This window comes from Phalacrocorax carbo, chromosome 4, assembly GCF_963921805.1.
Source record: "Phalacrocorax carbo chromosome 4, bPhaCar2.1, whole genome shotgun sequence".
Lineage (NCBI taxonomy): Eukaryota > Metazoa > Chordata > Aves > Suliformes > Phalacrocoracidae > Phalacrocorax > Phalacrocorax carbo.
In genome coordinates, this window is record NC_087516.1 from 46,337,203 (window position 1) to 46,354,602 (window position 17,400).

Consider the following 17,400-nt stretch of genomic DNA (forward strand, 5'->3'; position numbering starts at 1 on the left):
ATTTGTACTTTCTTGCCATATTCACCTCTCCCCTTTTCAGATCTCTGCTGATCAACTTGGATTTATTTTTTCCCCTTTTGTTTCCATAAACCCCACCTATCCCAGAGGTCCTTGGTGAACTGTTAATCTTGTTACTGCTCTTGCTTCTGAGAGGAGGAACTGGTTAGGTCCATTAGTCTGGAGACATAAAGCCTCAACTGATGGGCACTGCCACCTACCACGTTAAGAAAATGGCCTAGCTATTCATTTGATAAGAAAGTAGAAAATGTGATAGTCCCACAAGTTTCAAATCCTTACCATCCCTGTGCAGTTTAGGGAAAGTTATTGCTGCAGAGAAGTCTCCAACACACTCATCTTATTAGCATTTTGAACTCCTATTATGAGGACCCAACCTCAGTATATGTTACCATAATGTTATATCATGTAACTGTTAAACTGAACTTTTATAATACTCTGAAAAGATAACAACTTAGAAGTTATGGTAGCCTGCTTGTATTGCCGATACTTCCAAAGGGATTTTTATTTGTTTAAACTGCAGGAAAATACCTCCATTCTCTGTTTTGTCAATTCATAACCAGAACTTGTACAATAAAAAAAAAAAAAAAGGCTTTAAAACAAATCCCTTTAACGTCCTAAATCCACTTTAAAAAAAACTCTGTGAAATCACTTAAAAAGAATTTAGTCAAGAAAGCTCCAATCTGTATACCATTCCTCAAATATCCATATTCATTGTTTGAATAATCAGGCTGCTAGTAAAACATTGTTTATTAGTGATTTGAATCCCAAATATCTTAAGCCTGCCTGCCTGTCATGCATAGGTCACATCGCATCCAGATGCGATTGGTATGCTCAATGTTGTACAAAGATTTTAAGTTTCAGTCTGCACATCCTTCCACTGGCAGGAAACACTGACAATGGGAATATTTTTGTCAGAAGCAGCTGCAGTGAGAGTGACCTACTGCATCAAATCCTGTATCAGACCAGGCTGCCTTTCCTGGGTTTTGCTAACCAATGGGCTTTCAGGCATCCCGAAATCAGTTTCCCAGGTATTCTTTCATGTATCCCACTCTGCACTACACTTCCTGCCCTCTTGCTGACCATTTGTGACAAAAATAGGAGCAGCAGTAGCTTATCCTCACTGTCCAAATTCTCTCTCTGAAGTTTCCAAAGTCTGCGAGCTTCAGGAAACAGGATGAGAAATACTGCACGCCTAATACCTTTCCTTGGAGAGCTCTGTGGTGAAGTGGGAGGAGAAGACAGCTGTGAAGATGCACTTGAGACTGTGTCTTCAGATTGTTTCTTGTGACGATCCAAACTTCCTTCTTCAGATAATGAAAGAATTTTCTTTAAAGCTTGTGGGGAGTTAATGCCTTTAAATAAGAATTAATGTAGGCAGATGTAAAGTTCAGTATAAATACATCTTTCTGTTTCACAATGCATTTACTGAGCAGACACCATAGGGGAAAAACCCTAAATTTTTTTCCTGTATATTTGTGAGTTTCTGACACCAGCTTAAATGAAAAAATGTTTAAACCTACTCTTGTTTAATATATAGTGCTTTATTTCTGCATATTAGTGCAGCCAATCTTTCATTCCGGCCACCATAAAAAGAAATACTTTGTCACAGAAAACTCAACGCAGATTTGGTGTTGCAGAATACTGCCTATATAAATCAAGGATATGCATAGTAATGGTTACTGAGAAACTTGAAATAAAATTACATTGAACACAAACATACACAAATCTCCCTGGCTAGTGAAAGGATATATAGTAAGAATTGAAACTATTCTGTTTCTTTTCTATTAAGAGTAGCCTAGAAGGTCAAAGAAAGGTGGAAAGGAGGTTAATAAGATTAGGTTTACAAAACAAGGTTATCCTGCAGCTGCCTTTCTCCCTTTCATTTCTGAGAACTATCTCTGCAGCAGCTTATTTTGGGAAACTAAAGAGTAAAAACATCCTGAAGATGATGTATGATGCAAAGATCTAGGGCATCAAGAATTCCTCTCTCAGGCAACATTTACCCACGTTTCTCTTCCCCTCCCCTCAAAAATCCACCCTGGGACAGTCTTAAAAGTGAAGACGGAGCTTCTCTGACAGTTTTGCCAACGTTTGACGTAGAGGTTATTTTCCAGCATTATATAGAATTTATCTTTGATCTGTTGATCACAATGCTGCTATCAATAATTTACAGCTGTTTCATCAACATAACCTAGTCAGTTTTCAGAAACTTTCCCTCCATGAGCAAAAATGCAGTCTATGACACCTCAAAGTTATTTTAAGATTAAAATTTAATGGTAAAAATCAACAAGAACAGGATGAATACTGAATTGTTTCTTACTCATTTTGCTGCTTCTAATGTTTCGCTAGCAGCTTAAGCAGTGCACAAATAAAATTAATATAAAGTGAAATCAGAATTAAGCTCTTGCTGGGGCACAAATTTGGAAATCAGATTAGAAGAATATGGTCCAGTATCTTCCTAAGCGACATGGCAGGCAGCAATGACTGAAGAACAACAATAAAAAAGCGCTAGGGAACAGAAGCCAAAGGGACAATTCTCAATGTGAAACTTCAGGCCTACATTTCTAACAGGACCACCAGTTTCAGCAGGCCTGAATTTCACATTAAATGTTCAGCCTTTGAAAAAACACCAAAACTTCTGAGGCATCTCAGATGGAGTTTTTGAGTGACCTAAGTCACTAATCCCTTTGGAGAAGTTAAGCCAAGATCCCGGGGCAGATAGTCAGAAACATTCATTCTTTCCAGCTACTAGTAACAGGTAAATACCTATACTGATTAAATTGACAGAATGTTTTCCTAGATTTCTTCCCTTCCATTTCTAGAGAAGAGAATTATGCATACACACTGCATGAGCTGGCAGAGCCTGCATTTAATACTACCAGAAATAAGTGTCTGAACCTTATTTGATTAATAATATCTCCCTGACATAAGCAAACAAACAAGAGTATTAAACGGAACTCTTTGTCATTCCACTTACCAAATGGTGGGAGGTCTTTGACTGGCACTTTCTTGCGAGAAGGATAGAGGGATACGGCAGGGACCTGCAATGCTTGGTTTACTTTATGTTGCTGCTGCTGCTGCTGCACCTTCTGCTGGATGCCTGCTCGGGGAGCCACTGGTGACGTTTCAGATTTTCCAGATCGTTTGTCTCCTGTATTCTTCGGCACTTTGCAAGAAATGGGAAAAAGCACAGAATGACTACTCGCTAAAAATATTGTGGGAGTTTTAATCTGAGCAGTGCAAAGCCATCTAATTAATAATTGAAAGGTGCTCAAATACTTGTACAATAAATTCAGGAGGATAAAAAGAAAGGATCAAGAGGAAAAGAGGGGGAGATTTAACTCAGTTTAAAATATGTACATTATCAAAGAACATTTATTCTCTTTCTCAAAATAAAACTCTCATAAGACTACTCCTACAGATATCAAAAACATGACCAGAAGTTATACTGGGCTATCATAAGGACTACAACTGGTTTAGAATGGATATATAATTTCTACTTTTTGCTACCCTGAAGGAAGGGAAGGGTGTAAGATACAGCATTCCCGCAGATAAAAATAAAACCAACATCCAGCATAATGTCTCCCTCTGCTGCAGCCGGGCACAGCCCTCCAGGCATCTCTGAAACACCTGGATGTTAAGGAAATCCCCTTTTCCCTCTCAGTGCCAAGATATCCAGGATGACCAACCCTATTCACACCAATAGTCTGAGTATAACAGAACTGTAGAGAAACTTCTGGCTCCTCCATATCCTCTGTACGGACAAATCTAAAGAACCCTTGTGCACTTCAGCATGACATCATCTGAAAGCCTTATGCCCCTACATAAACGCTATGTCTCTATATTGTCAATCCGTAAGATGATTTCCTTAAGATTCATACATATTCAGTACTTAGAAACTCATCGTTTTCCACCTCATTGTTTACTGTTCCCAATTACTTCCTTGGAGAAGAAGCAGAGGTATATTTAACAGTTTCTTTGAAATCCATAACAAATGACAACGCTCACATGTGTTGGTGGCTGGCTCACACTGCAGAGACAGTGTCTGAAGGCTCTCTTCATCCATTTCCAGATCCAAGTTTGAGAGATACTGCTTTACTTTCCGTGCCATCTGAGCATCTTCATACAGTTTTTTAGCATTAAGGAAGGAGCTCCGCCGGACCCGCTTTTTATGACCCCCCGTTTGCGCGACATCCAGCACGGCTGCATTCGTACTACCCTGGCTGAGAGACCTGGAGTGAAGGAGGGGCATGACGGGGAGGAAAGAGGGGAAAAGTATGACTTAGTCCAACACGATATCAGTTGATAAACATGAAACGTGCGAAAGATTGCATGAATGTCAGTCTACGGTCAAAGCTTACATGCCTCATTCCAGTAAGTCAAACAGCTATAAAAGATAGAAAGATGAGGGTCAGGAAATATTTTTACTTGCTCACAGGCACTATTTTAATTACACAAATATTTTAACCTATTCTGCTCCAACTAGGCAATATCACTTCACACATCTAGAAAAGCATTCAAGCTAGCTCTCTCACATAAGCCAGCTACTGAGAAGGCTGGAGCATTAGGAAAAGCTCATGCAGTAAGGCAATGCTGACAGAAGACTATAGTTGAAGTTCAAATTTCAATACATATACAGAAGGCATTTTGAAAGCTCTCTAATACTTTTTAAATCAGTCCATATACAAAATGTAGAGCTCAGCTTCACAGAATAGATCTTCCTTGTAACTTGCTAGGTTGAAGACAGCTTTACGTTAAATAAAATGATCAGCTAGTTTGTGATGAAATGTCATGCACGTTTCAATGTATGTGTGTCTATATGAAAGCTATGCATTGCTCCTGAATTGTTAGAGGTAAAAATGATGGCTGAATTATAATATGAAAATAAGTTAGTTTAGCAGATACTGTAGGTTTTAACTTTTGTATTTGATTGTGATAATTGCTTATTAGGCATTAAAAAGTTAACAGCAATTTTCAGCTTTTGCAACCTTGCCATTTTATAATTTCTCTTTTACTGAAAGTCACTTTCTTTGACAATTTAAATTGGAGGCGGGGGGGAAGAACACCCCATTCCTATCTACAACCACTTATAAATAATTCACAACTTTTGGGTTTTAACCTCAAAAGCACTCCTGGATTAAAAAGTATTGTCAGTATAAAAGGGTTAAAAGAAAAAAATGTCAAAGCACCAGAAAATTAAAGATAGCAAGTAAGAAACAATGCAAATGGTAAGGGAAGAATGAATGCCTGTGTGCGTTGTCTCCAGCCACTTACCCCAAACTCCTCCATTTCTTCTTCCTGCAAGTGAGAGCCAGGAAGAGTAAAGCATGGGTTTAAGAAGAGACAGAGAAAGATCACAAGCTCAGAAAGAAAAAGACCAGACCTCAGGACAAGCAGTTCTGGAAGCCCAAACACATTAAAGAGAGCCTTGACTCGGGCATACAGTCAGATATTACAAACTCTTCTCATTCAAATTAAGAAAAAGAGTATGCAATAAGCTGATCTAACATGAAGCCAAAGATCATTCACTCCACGTTTTCTAACACTACTAGCTGACACTATTTCAGATACATTCCCACTTCTACTAAATCAAAACGTTAAGGCTGGCACGCAACGCCGTTTCAGACAGAATAATGCATAGGTGTTCAAGACAGTATCTCCCCTCCCGCCCACTGATGGAATCTTATTTTTATGAGGAAACTGGCAGCTAAGGAATAATATAGAACATTCTAACACATACTGATAAACACAAAACGTAATGATTTCTCCAGAAACCACATAATTTTGCTAAATTGTTAACAACAAAGAACTCGTACTGCTCCAATTCAACAAGGGGCACTTGAAAAAGCACTTCTTGCTGATATCTAGCGTACTCTCAGCTGGGAAAGCTCTGTCTAATACAACACACTTACCTTGTTCTAAACATTAGAGCAGGATCCATGTTCACAGATGCCATGCGACCAACATGGCGTATCTCCTTCGCAATCATTCTCAGCTTCTCAAAATTGACCAAGCCCTCCACTTTTGAATCATTTCCTACAGTCAACAATTTACAACATCAGTTATTAGGTAGCAAAGTTAGTTTTCCCTAGCTGGTAAAAGATTACATACTTCTGCTTTTACCTTCGTGAAGGAATGTAAGGTCTTTTTTGATAACAGGAAACAGGGGGATAATGGGGGGCTGTAGGTTTTGGCTGTTAAGGACATTACGATATTTTGCCATATTCCTAGATGGATCAAACAAGTCCTGTAGATCTTGAAATAGTTTTTCATACTTGCTTGGAAGCTTTTCCCAAGTAGTTCGGAGCCTTGCAACTGGTGCCAAATTCAGGCCACTGGAAAAAAACCAAAAGTGTGAAAAAAAGTTCAAGAACAATAGAAAGAAACAAAAAGAACCCTAGAAAAAACCAAGTTAATTTTGTATAGGAGAAATACCATGTAGCCAGAATAGCATAGCACGACAATGTCAATAAAGAAACAGAAAGTGAAAACTCCTTTTGCCAGTGTATATTACAGAACAATTAAGATAATTTTTATAAAAGCTGTAAAAACTGGACATATCTGCGTGATGTAACCATAAACAGATAAAAGTTACACTTGGATAAGTAATTAAACCTTATTTGTATTACTTGGAACAGTGTCCAAATTTGATAACAATATCATAATCTAAGAGTACCTCAGGATCACCGCTTATTTCCAGATTACCAGACTGGAGGAAAAACCGTCTTCCGCTTACATAACGTTTAGGTGGTGACAGCACAGTGACCCACGTTCTTGCTGCAATAATCCACCTGACTGCGTTTAGATCAAATTGTTATAGCAGACTCTGTATATCTGAGGTTATTCTGAAGCTGTAGCTGGTACAAAACCCAGGGTTTTTTTCCCTTAATGGCATTTCCTGTCTTGCTATTAATTTTTACCTGTGGACCTATGGGAAAGTTTGGTATCTAGAACCTGTCCTTCACTCAAGTTTTTGCTAGCAGGCAGGCTGCTTTTATTTCTCATTGAGATCATCTGAAATAGCAGAGTTAAATCTTGAGATTTTCATGTGTCAGAGATGGAGACTGATTATTAGCATGGATCCTTGACTTTGGAACTTGACGCGTTTGATTGAATAGTATTCAAAACCAGTGATCTTCAGAAAAAGTGTCACATTCAATCTGTTGCTTGGATGTGACATGGGCTTTTGCCAAAGACACTGGTAAAACTGTCATTTTAATACATCTTACTCAAGCGTTTTTATGAAAGACAATATTTAGGGTTTGTGGGGTTTTTTTTTTGTCGTCATTGTTAGGTTCTTTCTGCCTAACTTGGGAGACTCTAAAGAAAATGTGAATGTTTTAAAAAAAGTGTATAAACACACACATTGGCGTTTCCTCTCCTCCTTTTCATTCCAAAACTAAGAAATGTTTTCTATCTGAGATTTTCAGTGCTTTTTTGAATTCTTATTAAAAGATCTTTATTTACGGCTTATTATATGGCATCGTAGTCTGCTACTGACTATTATCAGAGTTCCATCCAAGAAACCACTGATACAAAGAAAACCAAAGGCAACATATCATGGCTCAATGAATTCAAGCTACTGGGAACTATGTATAAAATGATGAGCTCCTTTTGGGAAATTAACCCATTCATTTAGGACAATGGTATAATTTTTCTTTATATAACTGCTGTTTCTTTTGGTCTTTGTTTTTAGCGAAAGGCAGTAGTTTCTCTAGTGCCATGCTCCCCAATGACTCCTGCCTCACTGTCTTGAGCAATAAGTACATAATATTATTTGGAATGCTACTATTTCAGCAAACGATTCAATGCCAAGTTCAGAATACTGGAAAATGCCCTCCTTATTGGATTGCCAAGTGTTGCTGTTAGCAGTATTAACTGGTTTACTCTGTTAAATACATTTTTTCAGACTGACATAAGTACGACTTTGCTTTTTACTTATAAGCAAGATTATTAAGGGGCAATACCTAATGATGGCAAACATCGAGTTGAAGTTCTTGCATTCTCTGCAGTGTAGTGCTATCTTAATGAAATGCTTAATGATCTTCATCCTTTTCAGCTGGTTGGTCTCTCTCAGAATCTCAGAAGCCACCCAGAATGTTTCTTGATTTATCACCTCTTCAAACTTTTTTAGATTAGTGCAACCTGTTTTTGATTTGAGTTTAAACAAGTCATCTATGTATTCCGTGGGTTCAATATTACGGAATAGCTCAAAGTTTCTCATAGAGAGTTGCGTAGCCACCTCAACAGTACTGAGCTGCAGTAGGGATATTTGACTTTCCCTTAGTAACTCTTGAGCATCTTCATCTGAACAAAGAGTTTCTGTTTCCATGTTGTTCTTCAGGTAATACCTGCAAAAACAAAAGTTAAAAAGACACTAGGTACAATATACTCAAATGCTAGTTGAAGTTACAGTAATGATCCAGTTGAAATCTTAGAATAAATCAAATTTCCCCAGGCCTACATATTAAGTAGAAGTTGCATAAGGAGAACTTTCTTGTAAAGAAACACAACATTAATAATTAAATAATACTCCTATTAACAGGATTTTTTTTTACTTAATAAACTGGCATCTTCAGCTTCAGCTCACAGTCTCCAATCTCACCTGCCGCTCAGCTGTATCCTGTCAGCAAGCTTGGATAACTGATCAGGAAGCCTCCTTTGCTTGATTACACCCTCAGGTGTGACAGAGACTTCGCATAGAGAATATGCATCAGGGGTTGCCGTGAGAGCAAATTCCCTGATAGCCTGGATGACCACTTCTTTTGCTGTTGTGTCCTTACTGATCATGATGTAGCGACTTTGCTGATCTGCCTTGAAGACCCTCAGAACTTGATCTGGTAAGTCTGGAAAAAAGTTACATGCAAGGTATGCAACTTATTAAAGCAAACAAAAAATTAATGGTACAAAACCAAGCAACAATATCAGTTACACCGAGTCTAATTACTAGTGCTACCAGTTTTTACTTAAGTATCATTGTTTCACCTCTCTCCTTCTTATAAAACAGCTGGGGTTTGTTGTTTGTTTGGTTTTGTTTGTTTGTTTGTTTGTTTGTTTGTTTGGGGGGGGGGGGGGGAGTTTTGGTGGTGTTTTTTTTTTGTTTGGGTTTGTGTTTGTTTTTAATGAAAGACTAGTTTTATTAACTACCAGAAAAAGAAGTTGGTTAGGCTATTGCTGGGGCAAGCCACAAAAATAGGTTAACTTTTCCAAAGTTTGGACAGACAAACTAATGAGCAGTCTGATTTTTACAGGTGTTGAGTCCTGGTAAATTCCATTTAAGTCTAACAAAAATCAATTACACTCAACAATACTATCCTATACACTGACATACAAATATAGTTAAAGCAAATTAGGTGATAGGAGTGTCAATCTTCCTACAGATATTTTTAAGAAAACAGATTAATTTACCCAAGTCTGACACTCAAACATAGTGCCACACGCAAAGATATGTCATGTCCATAGAGGTAGCTAGGAAGATGCATGTATAATGGCCAGCATGCATGTATACACAAATAAACTGCGGTAGTACTAATGCATCCGATTACTTAATTATGCAAAATACTCTATCCCTGACACATTTAAATCACAATAAATGTGTAAGTAACAGACTGAAAATTTGCTCTTTATTTCTCTGTGCCAATGTTTTAGTAATTAAGAACTAAAGCAGCCAGAGATAGAAAAACACTTCACAAATATTTGTGTTCTAAATATATTATTGTTTCAAGTGACTGATGACAGAAAACTTACAGTGAACACCTACAAGGCAGCTGTTTTCAGGAAATCTGCAAAATAACCAGCCTAACTCTGAATTTTGTATTTTGTATTTCCATAAGCTATATAGAAATACCAAATCCATATATATTTCCATATTTTCATTAATATATGAAATCTAGACCCGTTAATCAACTGAAGTTTGACTGTTACCATTGTATTATAAAAAGTTTAAAAAAAAAAAGCCAAAATTGTGGGGCTATCCACCTCTGGATATTTTTTAACATAAGGTATTTTTAACTGACAAATACTTTCAATTATTTTCATTTCTTCCCTCTGTTACGAATAATCTTTTCTAGTGTTGTGTGGCAGGGCATCTTGTCATTATACTTTCTTTAATGAACATGTTTTCCAAAAAATTTGGTGGTTTTTTTTTTATCATAAAGGTCATATGAACAAGAAAGCAGAAAAATAATAGAAAGCTTTCTGGATCTACAGCCAAAAAAATTATCATTATTTTAAAAACTGATAAAACAGCTGCCAGATGGAAACATTCACCTTCACACAACCACAATCTTTTTTGACAAGTACTGAGTGTGCATAACATGCATTTAAGTTACTACAGGAAGATCTATTCAGCAATAGAAATCTTGTGATGAAAGAACAAAAATTAACATCTTCCCACTGCTGCTGTATGTCTCCAAAATAATAATTCAGAAAGCATTGAGATAGTTCTCTCTGATATGATTGATTTACATGCCACAAAGGCTGTTTAGGCTTAAATATATTAGTTTACAAATTTCATGCAACTAAGCCCATAACTTTTAAGCTCACGGTGCTATTTCTGAAGCTTGAGAAACATTAATACTGAAACACATTGGAACCGAGTCATTACATCATCAGTTACACATAACAGGTGTCACTACATGCCAGTTTTTAGCCTTTTCTAAGTACTTGAGTCAAATGTACAAATACCTTATAACCAGCAAGCCAATTTTGCCTTTTTTCACCAACTCTGAAGGAGCTGTCTTCCTTCAGTAATTGTTTGAGGAGGGATACAGAGCAGTGCCCAAAATAATTTTTACATTTTTTGACATCTCGAGGAAGGTACATGCTAAGAGACAGCCTTCCAGAGATGTTATTAAAAACCAGACCATTCTCTAGATCTTGCTGCCTCTTGTTACAGAAATACTTGCCACTTGGAAAAATGCTATGAAGATGGGAAGCTACTGTAAACAATACCAAGGTGGGAACTTGCTTAACACTCCCGAGAAACAAGTGCTTTCTCCAAGGAGAAACTAACCTGCTCTGCTGGATCACTGAAGTCAATATGAAGAAATGCGGAGAACAGCAAATAGAATAGTATCATCTTTGCACTGTATTTTACCATGCAATTTCTCAGGCTCTACCTATCAGAGCAGGTAGCAAAAGAACTACACAAAATACAGAGAAGTCTGCCAGAAACCAAAATGATAACAGCTACAGCAATAGTAGCAAGTAATTCAGCACAATAATTTTTAAATACACAGCACTTGAAGAGAATTGCTATTGTATTTTCCCTTCACTCCTTTTCAAAAAAGGAAACTGGAGTGGCAGACTGAAGGATGCAATGCTATATGATAGGAATCTAGTGCCTTAAAAAGCTTGCATGGGAAAAATAAAATAGTACCAGTGATTGGCAGCTAATCATTGCTATATTATTTTGATTTCCAATCAAATAGCAAAGACAGCACAAGAGAAGATAAACCAAAGTCGTATTCACTATTTGAACATTTAAAAATAAATCTTAAAACGTATATTTGAAAAAGCCTGAGCAAATCAGCAGAGAAACTAAAATGTCTCCTTGCAGATTTCAAGCTGCTCTCATTTTCTCCTCGAAGACTACACTTCCAAAACAGCAAGTTGTTTTATTTTCTGTCCTGAGGGATATTCTCCAAAGCCTCAAAGGATGGCTGTTCTACCACTTTTCTCTTTCTTCTCCAGTGCATTCAATTTCTTGCAAGCTGCCTCCCTTTCCATGTTTAATTTAGTCCAAGGTAATAAAAGGAATTAAAATTGCAGGCTTTAATTTTTTTCAAAGTCTTAAAGTATAAGGAAGTATAATTCAACTCTTCAATATACAATGCAACCAATTGCAATTGAATCCCTAAAGCCCTTAAGGTATGTGTTTTTTATTTCAGTCCCCCTTTCCCCTTCTTTCCACACAGGGAAAAATTACACCTGCCAATTACTTAAAAAATATACAGTGTGTGGATGTCTGGGCAAATTTTAAGGAAAGGAAAAGAAAAAAAATAATTTTTATTTTGTTTTTTAAATGAGAAAGCCCTAATTACTTTATAGAAAAAGTATTAAGATAATGGAAATTTTCTAGAAAGGTAATGGAAAAGCTGCTATAACGCTGAAGCAATGGCATTACATCATTATTTATCTCCTTGCCTCAAAGCAAAAGGCAAGCAGTAGAACATTATTCATTTATTAAACTTCTTCAAACTCCATCTGTGATTGAAGGATCTTCAGATCTGTAATGGTTTTCCTTCTCAATTAATGGAGTTTGTTCGAGCTGTGTGAGACAGTGATGCCCACAGCGCTGGAAGTTAGCCAGTCACTCTGCCCAGCATTAGGAGCACAACAATTACCTAGAACCATCTGGTCTAGGTAAATGGCAAGCTGAAGAATGGAATCTTCACCCATTTATGATGAAGTGCTGATTAAAAGTTTGGCTTTTATTGATAAAGAATATCTTCAAAGTGTTGGGCACTAGTTGTTAGATACAATAAAATAAAAAAATCTTCCCACTCTCTCAGGAGCAATCCTAGACGCTGGGGGTGGGGGGCAGAAAATCACACACCACCTTCTTGTAGCCTTCTCTAGCCCTAAAAAACCTGAGATGAGATGATGCTCAGTATCACAGTTGCACCAAGTTGGCCAGTATGTAGGCTGATGTTTAAGAACTGTCCCTTTAGGTAAGGTTTGAAATCCCTCAGGCTTAGGAGGGCACTGAATTTTCAATTCTACTTTTGATAAATACAAGTTTAGACTAATATAACCAAGCGCCTGCTCAGCTACCATCACCATATTCTCCTCCAGCAGCAAAGATTTAGATACTTAACTCAGAGAAGGTTTCCCACTAGGAACCATCCTTCAGCCAGGTAAGAGCTCAAATCCCAACCTTGCCAGGAGCTCCAGCTAAACCCTTCGCATAAGGTAAGGCTCTCAAGCTTCTCATATCCTCACCTTTTCTCTCCCTCACTTGCCCTCATGCTTTGTTCCTCTCCGCTAAATGTGTTCATTTTTTATCTATTCCAGAATGGGATTTTAAATCACTTTTATATACAAAGAACTCAGCATACAGCTCTAGGGCAGGGTGACTAACAGGGAACTTTGAAACTCTGTCCCTTACCGATGTAGTACAAGATTATATAAGTCTGTTCCAAAAAAGACCGAAAAGCATGTCCTGTGTCCTAGTCCAATGCCCTTTTGCTTTACTGTAAGTTAATGATCTACTGTGCTATTTGAAAGTACTGCAGTCTTGTAAAGACTGACCTATTGGGGCAAATTATAAAATACCAAACAAAATATGTTCTCACTGGCCCAGAGCATTCAATCAGTAAGAGGCACTCTGTATACTACATACTTGAAAAATAGACATCTGATACATTCGGGTAAAGTATGTTGGATCAGATGTAATAAATCCTAATGAATTAATATGTGGCTAATGTGCAGGTGACAGCATACAGTTAATAAAAATTCACACGCATCTTCAGACCCTGGGAGTCCACAAAAACAAAAGAGAGATAAATGAAAGGAAATTATAAGGTCAAGAACAACAACAACAAAAGGTTCCTTACCTGGAGTAGTATTGAAGTCTAAGATGCGGTGATGAGACTGCAGTAGATCAGGATTACTGGATGACAGGGTTCCGCTGACAGGTAAAGCAGGAGGAATGTGCTTTGTTTGCCTCAGTCCCACAATGCTGTCATCCTGAGACTGGCCAATTCCAATGTCACTGCATCCAGAAAGAAATAAAATCAGGACTCTCAGACATTCAGAGCTTGGACTACACTAGAGGGATGCAGGGACATCTATATTGTTACATTTTCACATGTTCAATTGTTAGTACAGCGATCACCATTTAGAAGTTAAAATTCTCCCAACAACAGTGCTTGCTGTCTAGCTTTGTCAACAGCACCCAAACGGCCACTCAAAGTGATTAGATCTGCCTGCTCACACTGCCAGAAGATCCTCGTGTTCAGCACTAAGCTCTGAGGAGTTGCTAGGCTCGTTATTTTTTGACGAATTCTCACAGCAGCCAAGATCTTCATTCAAAAGGTGGCATCATACCTCATCATTCTTGCACCCACCATCACCCAGACTTTGACTAATACTGCTGTCCCCTCAGTGCTTTTATAAAACCTGAATTTCATAGATCTTTCAGGCCATCACAGATAGGATTTGCAATTGTACTCTGGCCTTATTCTAGCCATACAGTCTAAGACCTTTCAACAGACAGATAAGTGAGGATCGCTGAGATCATCCATTTCCCTACCCTGTATCACCTTCTCTGAGTTTCTCTTCACTTAATGTGACTGAAGCGATGCCAGCTAACTCGGAAGGCTAAAGTAAGCATCCGCACTTGGTGACATCAGTATCCCCTCCAAAGTGCCTGACAGGCGTAAATAAAGTGTTCTGTGATAAAGGTGAAGGATTTTGTGTTATTAAATTGTGAAAGGCAGGGTCCCAAAGGAGGTCAGTAGTGCTAGATGGATCAGAGACAGAGCTATCATCATAATATAGCAGGCACTAATTTGCTTATTGCTTTTGCATTCATAATAAGCAAGTGAAGCAGAAAAACTGCTACAGGATGTAGAGTTGGAGCAAGGCATTGAACTTTTCTATTAATATATAGGTGCAAATCCGTAATAAAACACTCTGAGGTGCAAAATGTTGCATATCAGCCATTACAGGAAATGAAAATAAATAAAAAATTTAGCTACCACAGACACAGCCTTTTTAAAAGCCAAGCACATCTACATCTGTATCTACACATGTAAATAAAGCATAAACCGGAACGTAGGTTTCATTGCAAACTGCTGCACCTCTAAAAAGTCAAGCTACTAAATTAAATGATGCCACACAAATGACCCTTTGTACTCTAATTTTGGGCACTTAAGCTTTTGTCTAGTGTTCTATCCCTCCTCAGAAAACCTAAACAAAGGTCATTAAGGGCCTGATAATTGCCCCCGTTGAGCTGTTAAGAGCACAAGCATCCTTTTGTGCTTACCATTGAATTATTTTACCCAGTACAGTCTTGTACCACTTCTTTAAGTGCTATGAATTGAACAGTACTCTGGGAAGCTAGGACAGTATCTCCGGGCATTTCAGACACGTTTTTAATTACACGGACACAGCAACTGCTTTTTAGAAGGCAAATCAACTCGGAGAAGGTTGAAGGGGTCTCTCTATACGATGTGTTTGGGTTTCCTCATTGTTTTGTTTTCACAAAACACCATAACCCTGTGTTACCAAAATATTTTACAAAGTAAACCCCAAGCCATGAGAGTGACAGAAATGCTCAAGGCCACTGAAAAAGAAGTGCTTGGATTATCTCTCAATCAGAAGTTAAGATGAATCTGAATGCCTGTATTTCTCTACCTCCACATAAAGCACAATATACTGTGACAAGCAGTGATGATCACCTCAGCACAGAGGACTTTTATGGTGAGCCACAAGCAAGAATGACTTTCACTACAACTAAAAGCAATCCCAGCAATCGACATCTTGTCTTTCAAGTAGGAACCACTACACAGACATAAAAAAAACACCACAATGCAAACAAGAAACCCCAAATCCCCCAAAACTCAAGAGTGCTTTCTGGTGGTTCTAAACAACCACGGAGTGTTTTTCATAAATGTGCCAACACCAGTATTTTCTCTAAATTCAACTCAAATTAAGTCAATGTGACCCTCCTAATATTAATAATTTCACTTGCATTATGTATTCCTTTTGTTGTTTGTCAGTTTTATACAATCTTACATCTATCCTGTACATCATGACCGAAGCAGCTTCAGTAAAGCGGATTAATTGACAAATGTTAGGTTTAAAAAAAAAAAACATAAGTAAAGTTCCTAAAATTCTTCTCAATTCTAAGTATTCATATACTAAACTGGAAAGTACTTACTCTGCACTCAGTTTACTCTGTTTTTAAAACTTAAATCAGAATCTGAGTGAGTTCTAATGTATGCAAACAAGAAATGAGCCCCAGAAATTTCAGATACAAATAGCAACACTAGAAAACTCCAGGTCCCATGAAGATCAACTGCCCCTGCTGTTAGATAAAATATTTTATTATGCTGGTGAAAAAAGATTGTGGTTTTAAAGGAAAGGCATTTCTATTGCTTTCTATATGCATTTGCCACGCAGGGAGATAGCATTAACTAAGAAATAACTTTCCTGCTGAATGTCAAATAGGGTAGAAGGGATAATGGAATGGCAGAGCCGTCTGAGTGCTTCTTCCTTCAAAGCACAGTATCCTGTACATCCCACTGCAGAGATGCAAACAGAGAGAGGAGAGAGGGGGGCTGCTTCTTTGTCTGGGATGCTGCACTATGGACTAGCAGAACTTTGCTAGAGATGGAGGTGGGGGTTGTGTTTAGTCCTTATTTGGACAATTGCGCCTACCGACCACAAAACCGCTCTGGATTAGAAGAGTAAAGAAAGCAAAATGCTTAAGCGGAGGCTGTAGCCAAAAGCACACTTCAAGAGATGCCTCATAGCTGGCGGAGAGAAGATTTCCCAGTAGATGCAGAGGAAATGGTGCTGTTTGCTCAGTTTGGGAAGTTACTTGACATTATTGGACTAAAAAGCAAGACTGAAGGAAGGCATTATCTCCTGCTGAAACTGATTCATCTTTAGTACTGATTCAATGTCTCACGAAGCAGACAAGCTCCCTCTGAGAGTGACCTCATTCTAGTTTAAAGATTAGTTTTATCTGGATACATTCTGGAGACACTGGAGACCTCGGCAGCACTCATGTTCCAAAAAGATGGACAGTTTCATGCCATAAGCTAGCTGACTCACGAAGTCTTTAAATACCTGCTTTAATTAATGAGTAAATCAGCTTTTTTTCATCCCTCTTGATTTTTGGTATTTAAAAACATGTCAGAATAGGTAAAGTCCCTTAATATATGCAACACGATTACTTATTAGGGAGAATGAGATAGAAGTTTCTATCCAACGGGGGAGGGGGAAAAAAGCACAAACAGGAAAGTCTACAGCTACACATCTCTATGCAGAAACCGTGCAGCCACAAACAACTGAATGTCAACAGGCTCTGCAGACAAATTGCTATATATAACACACGAAGTAAAGCTAGCAAAAGGAAAAGAAAATAGGTCAAGTGTACTGTTTTTCTGAGTCTTACCCAAAGAGGTCCCTGCACAGAAGTGCAAAAATGAAAGGAATCAAACAAAAAAAGAAAACCAAGAAGAAAAATTTATGGAAAAGCTCTGAATAATAGTGAACAATGCAAAATATCATGCCTAACAGTACGCATGGCTCACCAGAGGAACAAACATACAAGACCTGTGAAATAAAAGAAAGCCTTCTAAAGACATACAACATAGAAAGAGGATTTACAGATTCTCCTCTGCTGAGATGTATCTGTGTCTATTT

General features: G+C 37.9%; 1 protein-coding gene across 11 annotated transcripts in view; it reads right to left on the bottom strand.

The window, feature by feature from the left end:
• The window catches only part of RAPGEF2 (Rap guanine nucleotide exchange factor 2), a 190,301-nt gene that overhangs the window by 9,447 nt on the left and 163,454 nt on the right, over positions 1–17,400 (bottom strand). For 9 of the 11 annotated variants that reach the window (XM_064449787.1, XM_064449782.1, XM_064449781.1 and 6 more), the window contains 9 exons: positions 13,578–13,735; positions 8,624–8,864; positions 7,986–8,369; positions 6,142–6,353; positions 5,931–6,054; positions 5,293–5,316; positions 4,027–4,250; positions 2,996–3,184; positions 1,218–1,370 (listed from right to left, as the gene is read on the bottom strand). In XM_064449787.1, the coding sequence (XP_064305857.1) occupies positions 1,218–1,370; positions 2,996–3,184; positions 4,027–4,250; positions 5,293–5,316; positions 5,931–6,054; positions 6,142–6,353; positions 7,986–8,369; positions 8,624–8,864; positions 13,578–13,735 (1,709 nt within the window). The remainder of the gene's footprint in view (positions 1–1,217; positions 1,371–2,995; positions 3,185–4,026; positions 4,251–5,292; positions 5,317–5,930; positions 6,055–6,141; positions 6,354–7,985; positions 8,370–8,623; positions 8,865–13,577; positions 13,736–17,400) is intronic. The other 2 variants (XM_064449788.1, XM_064449785.1) reach the window with 2 other exon arrangements.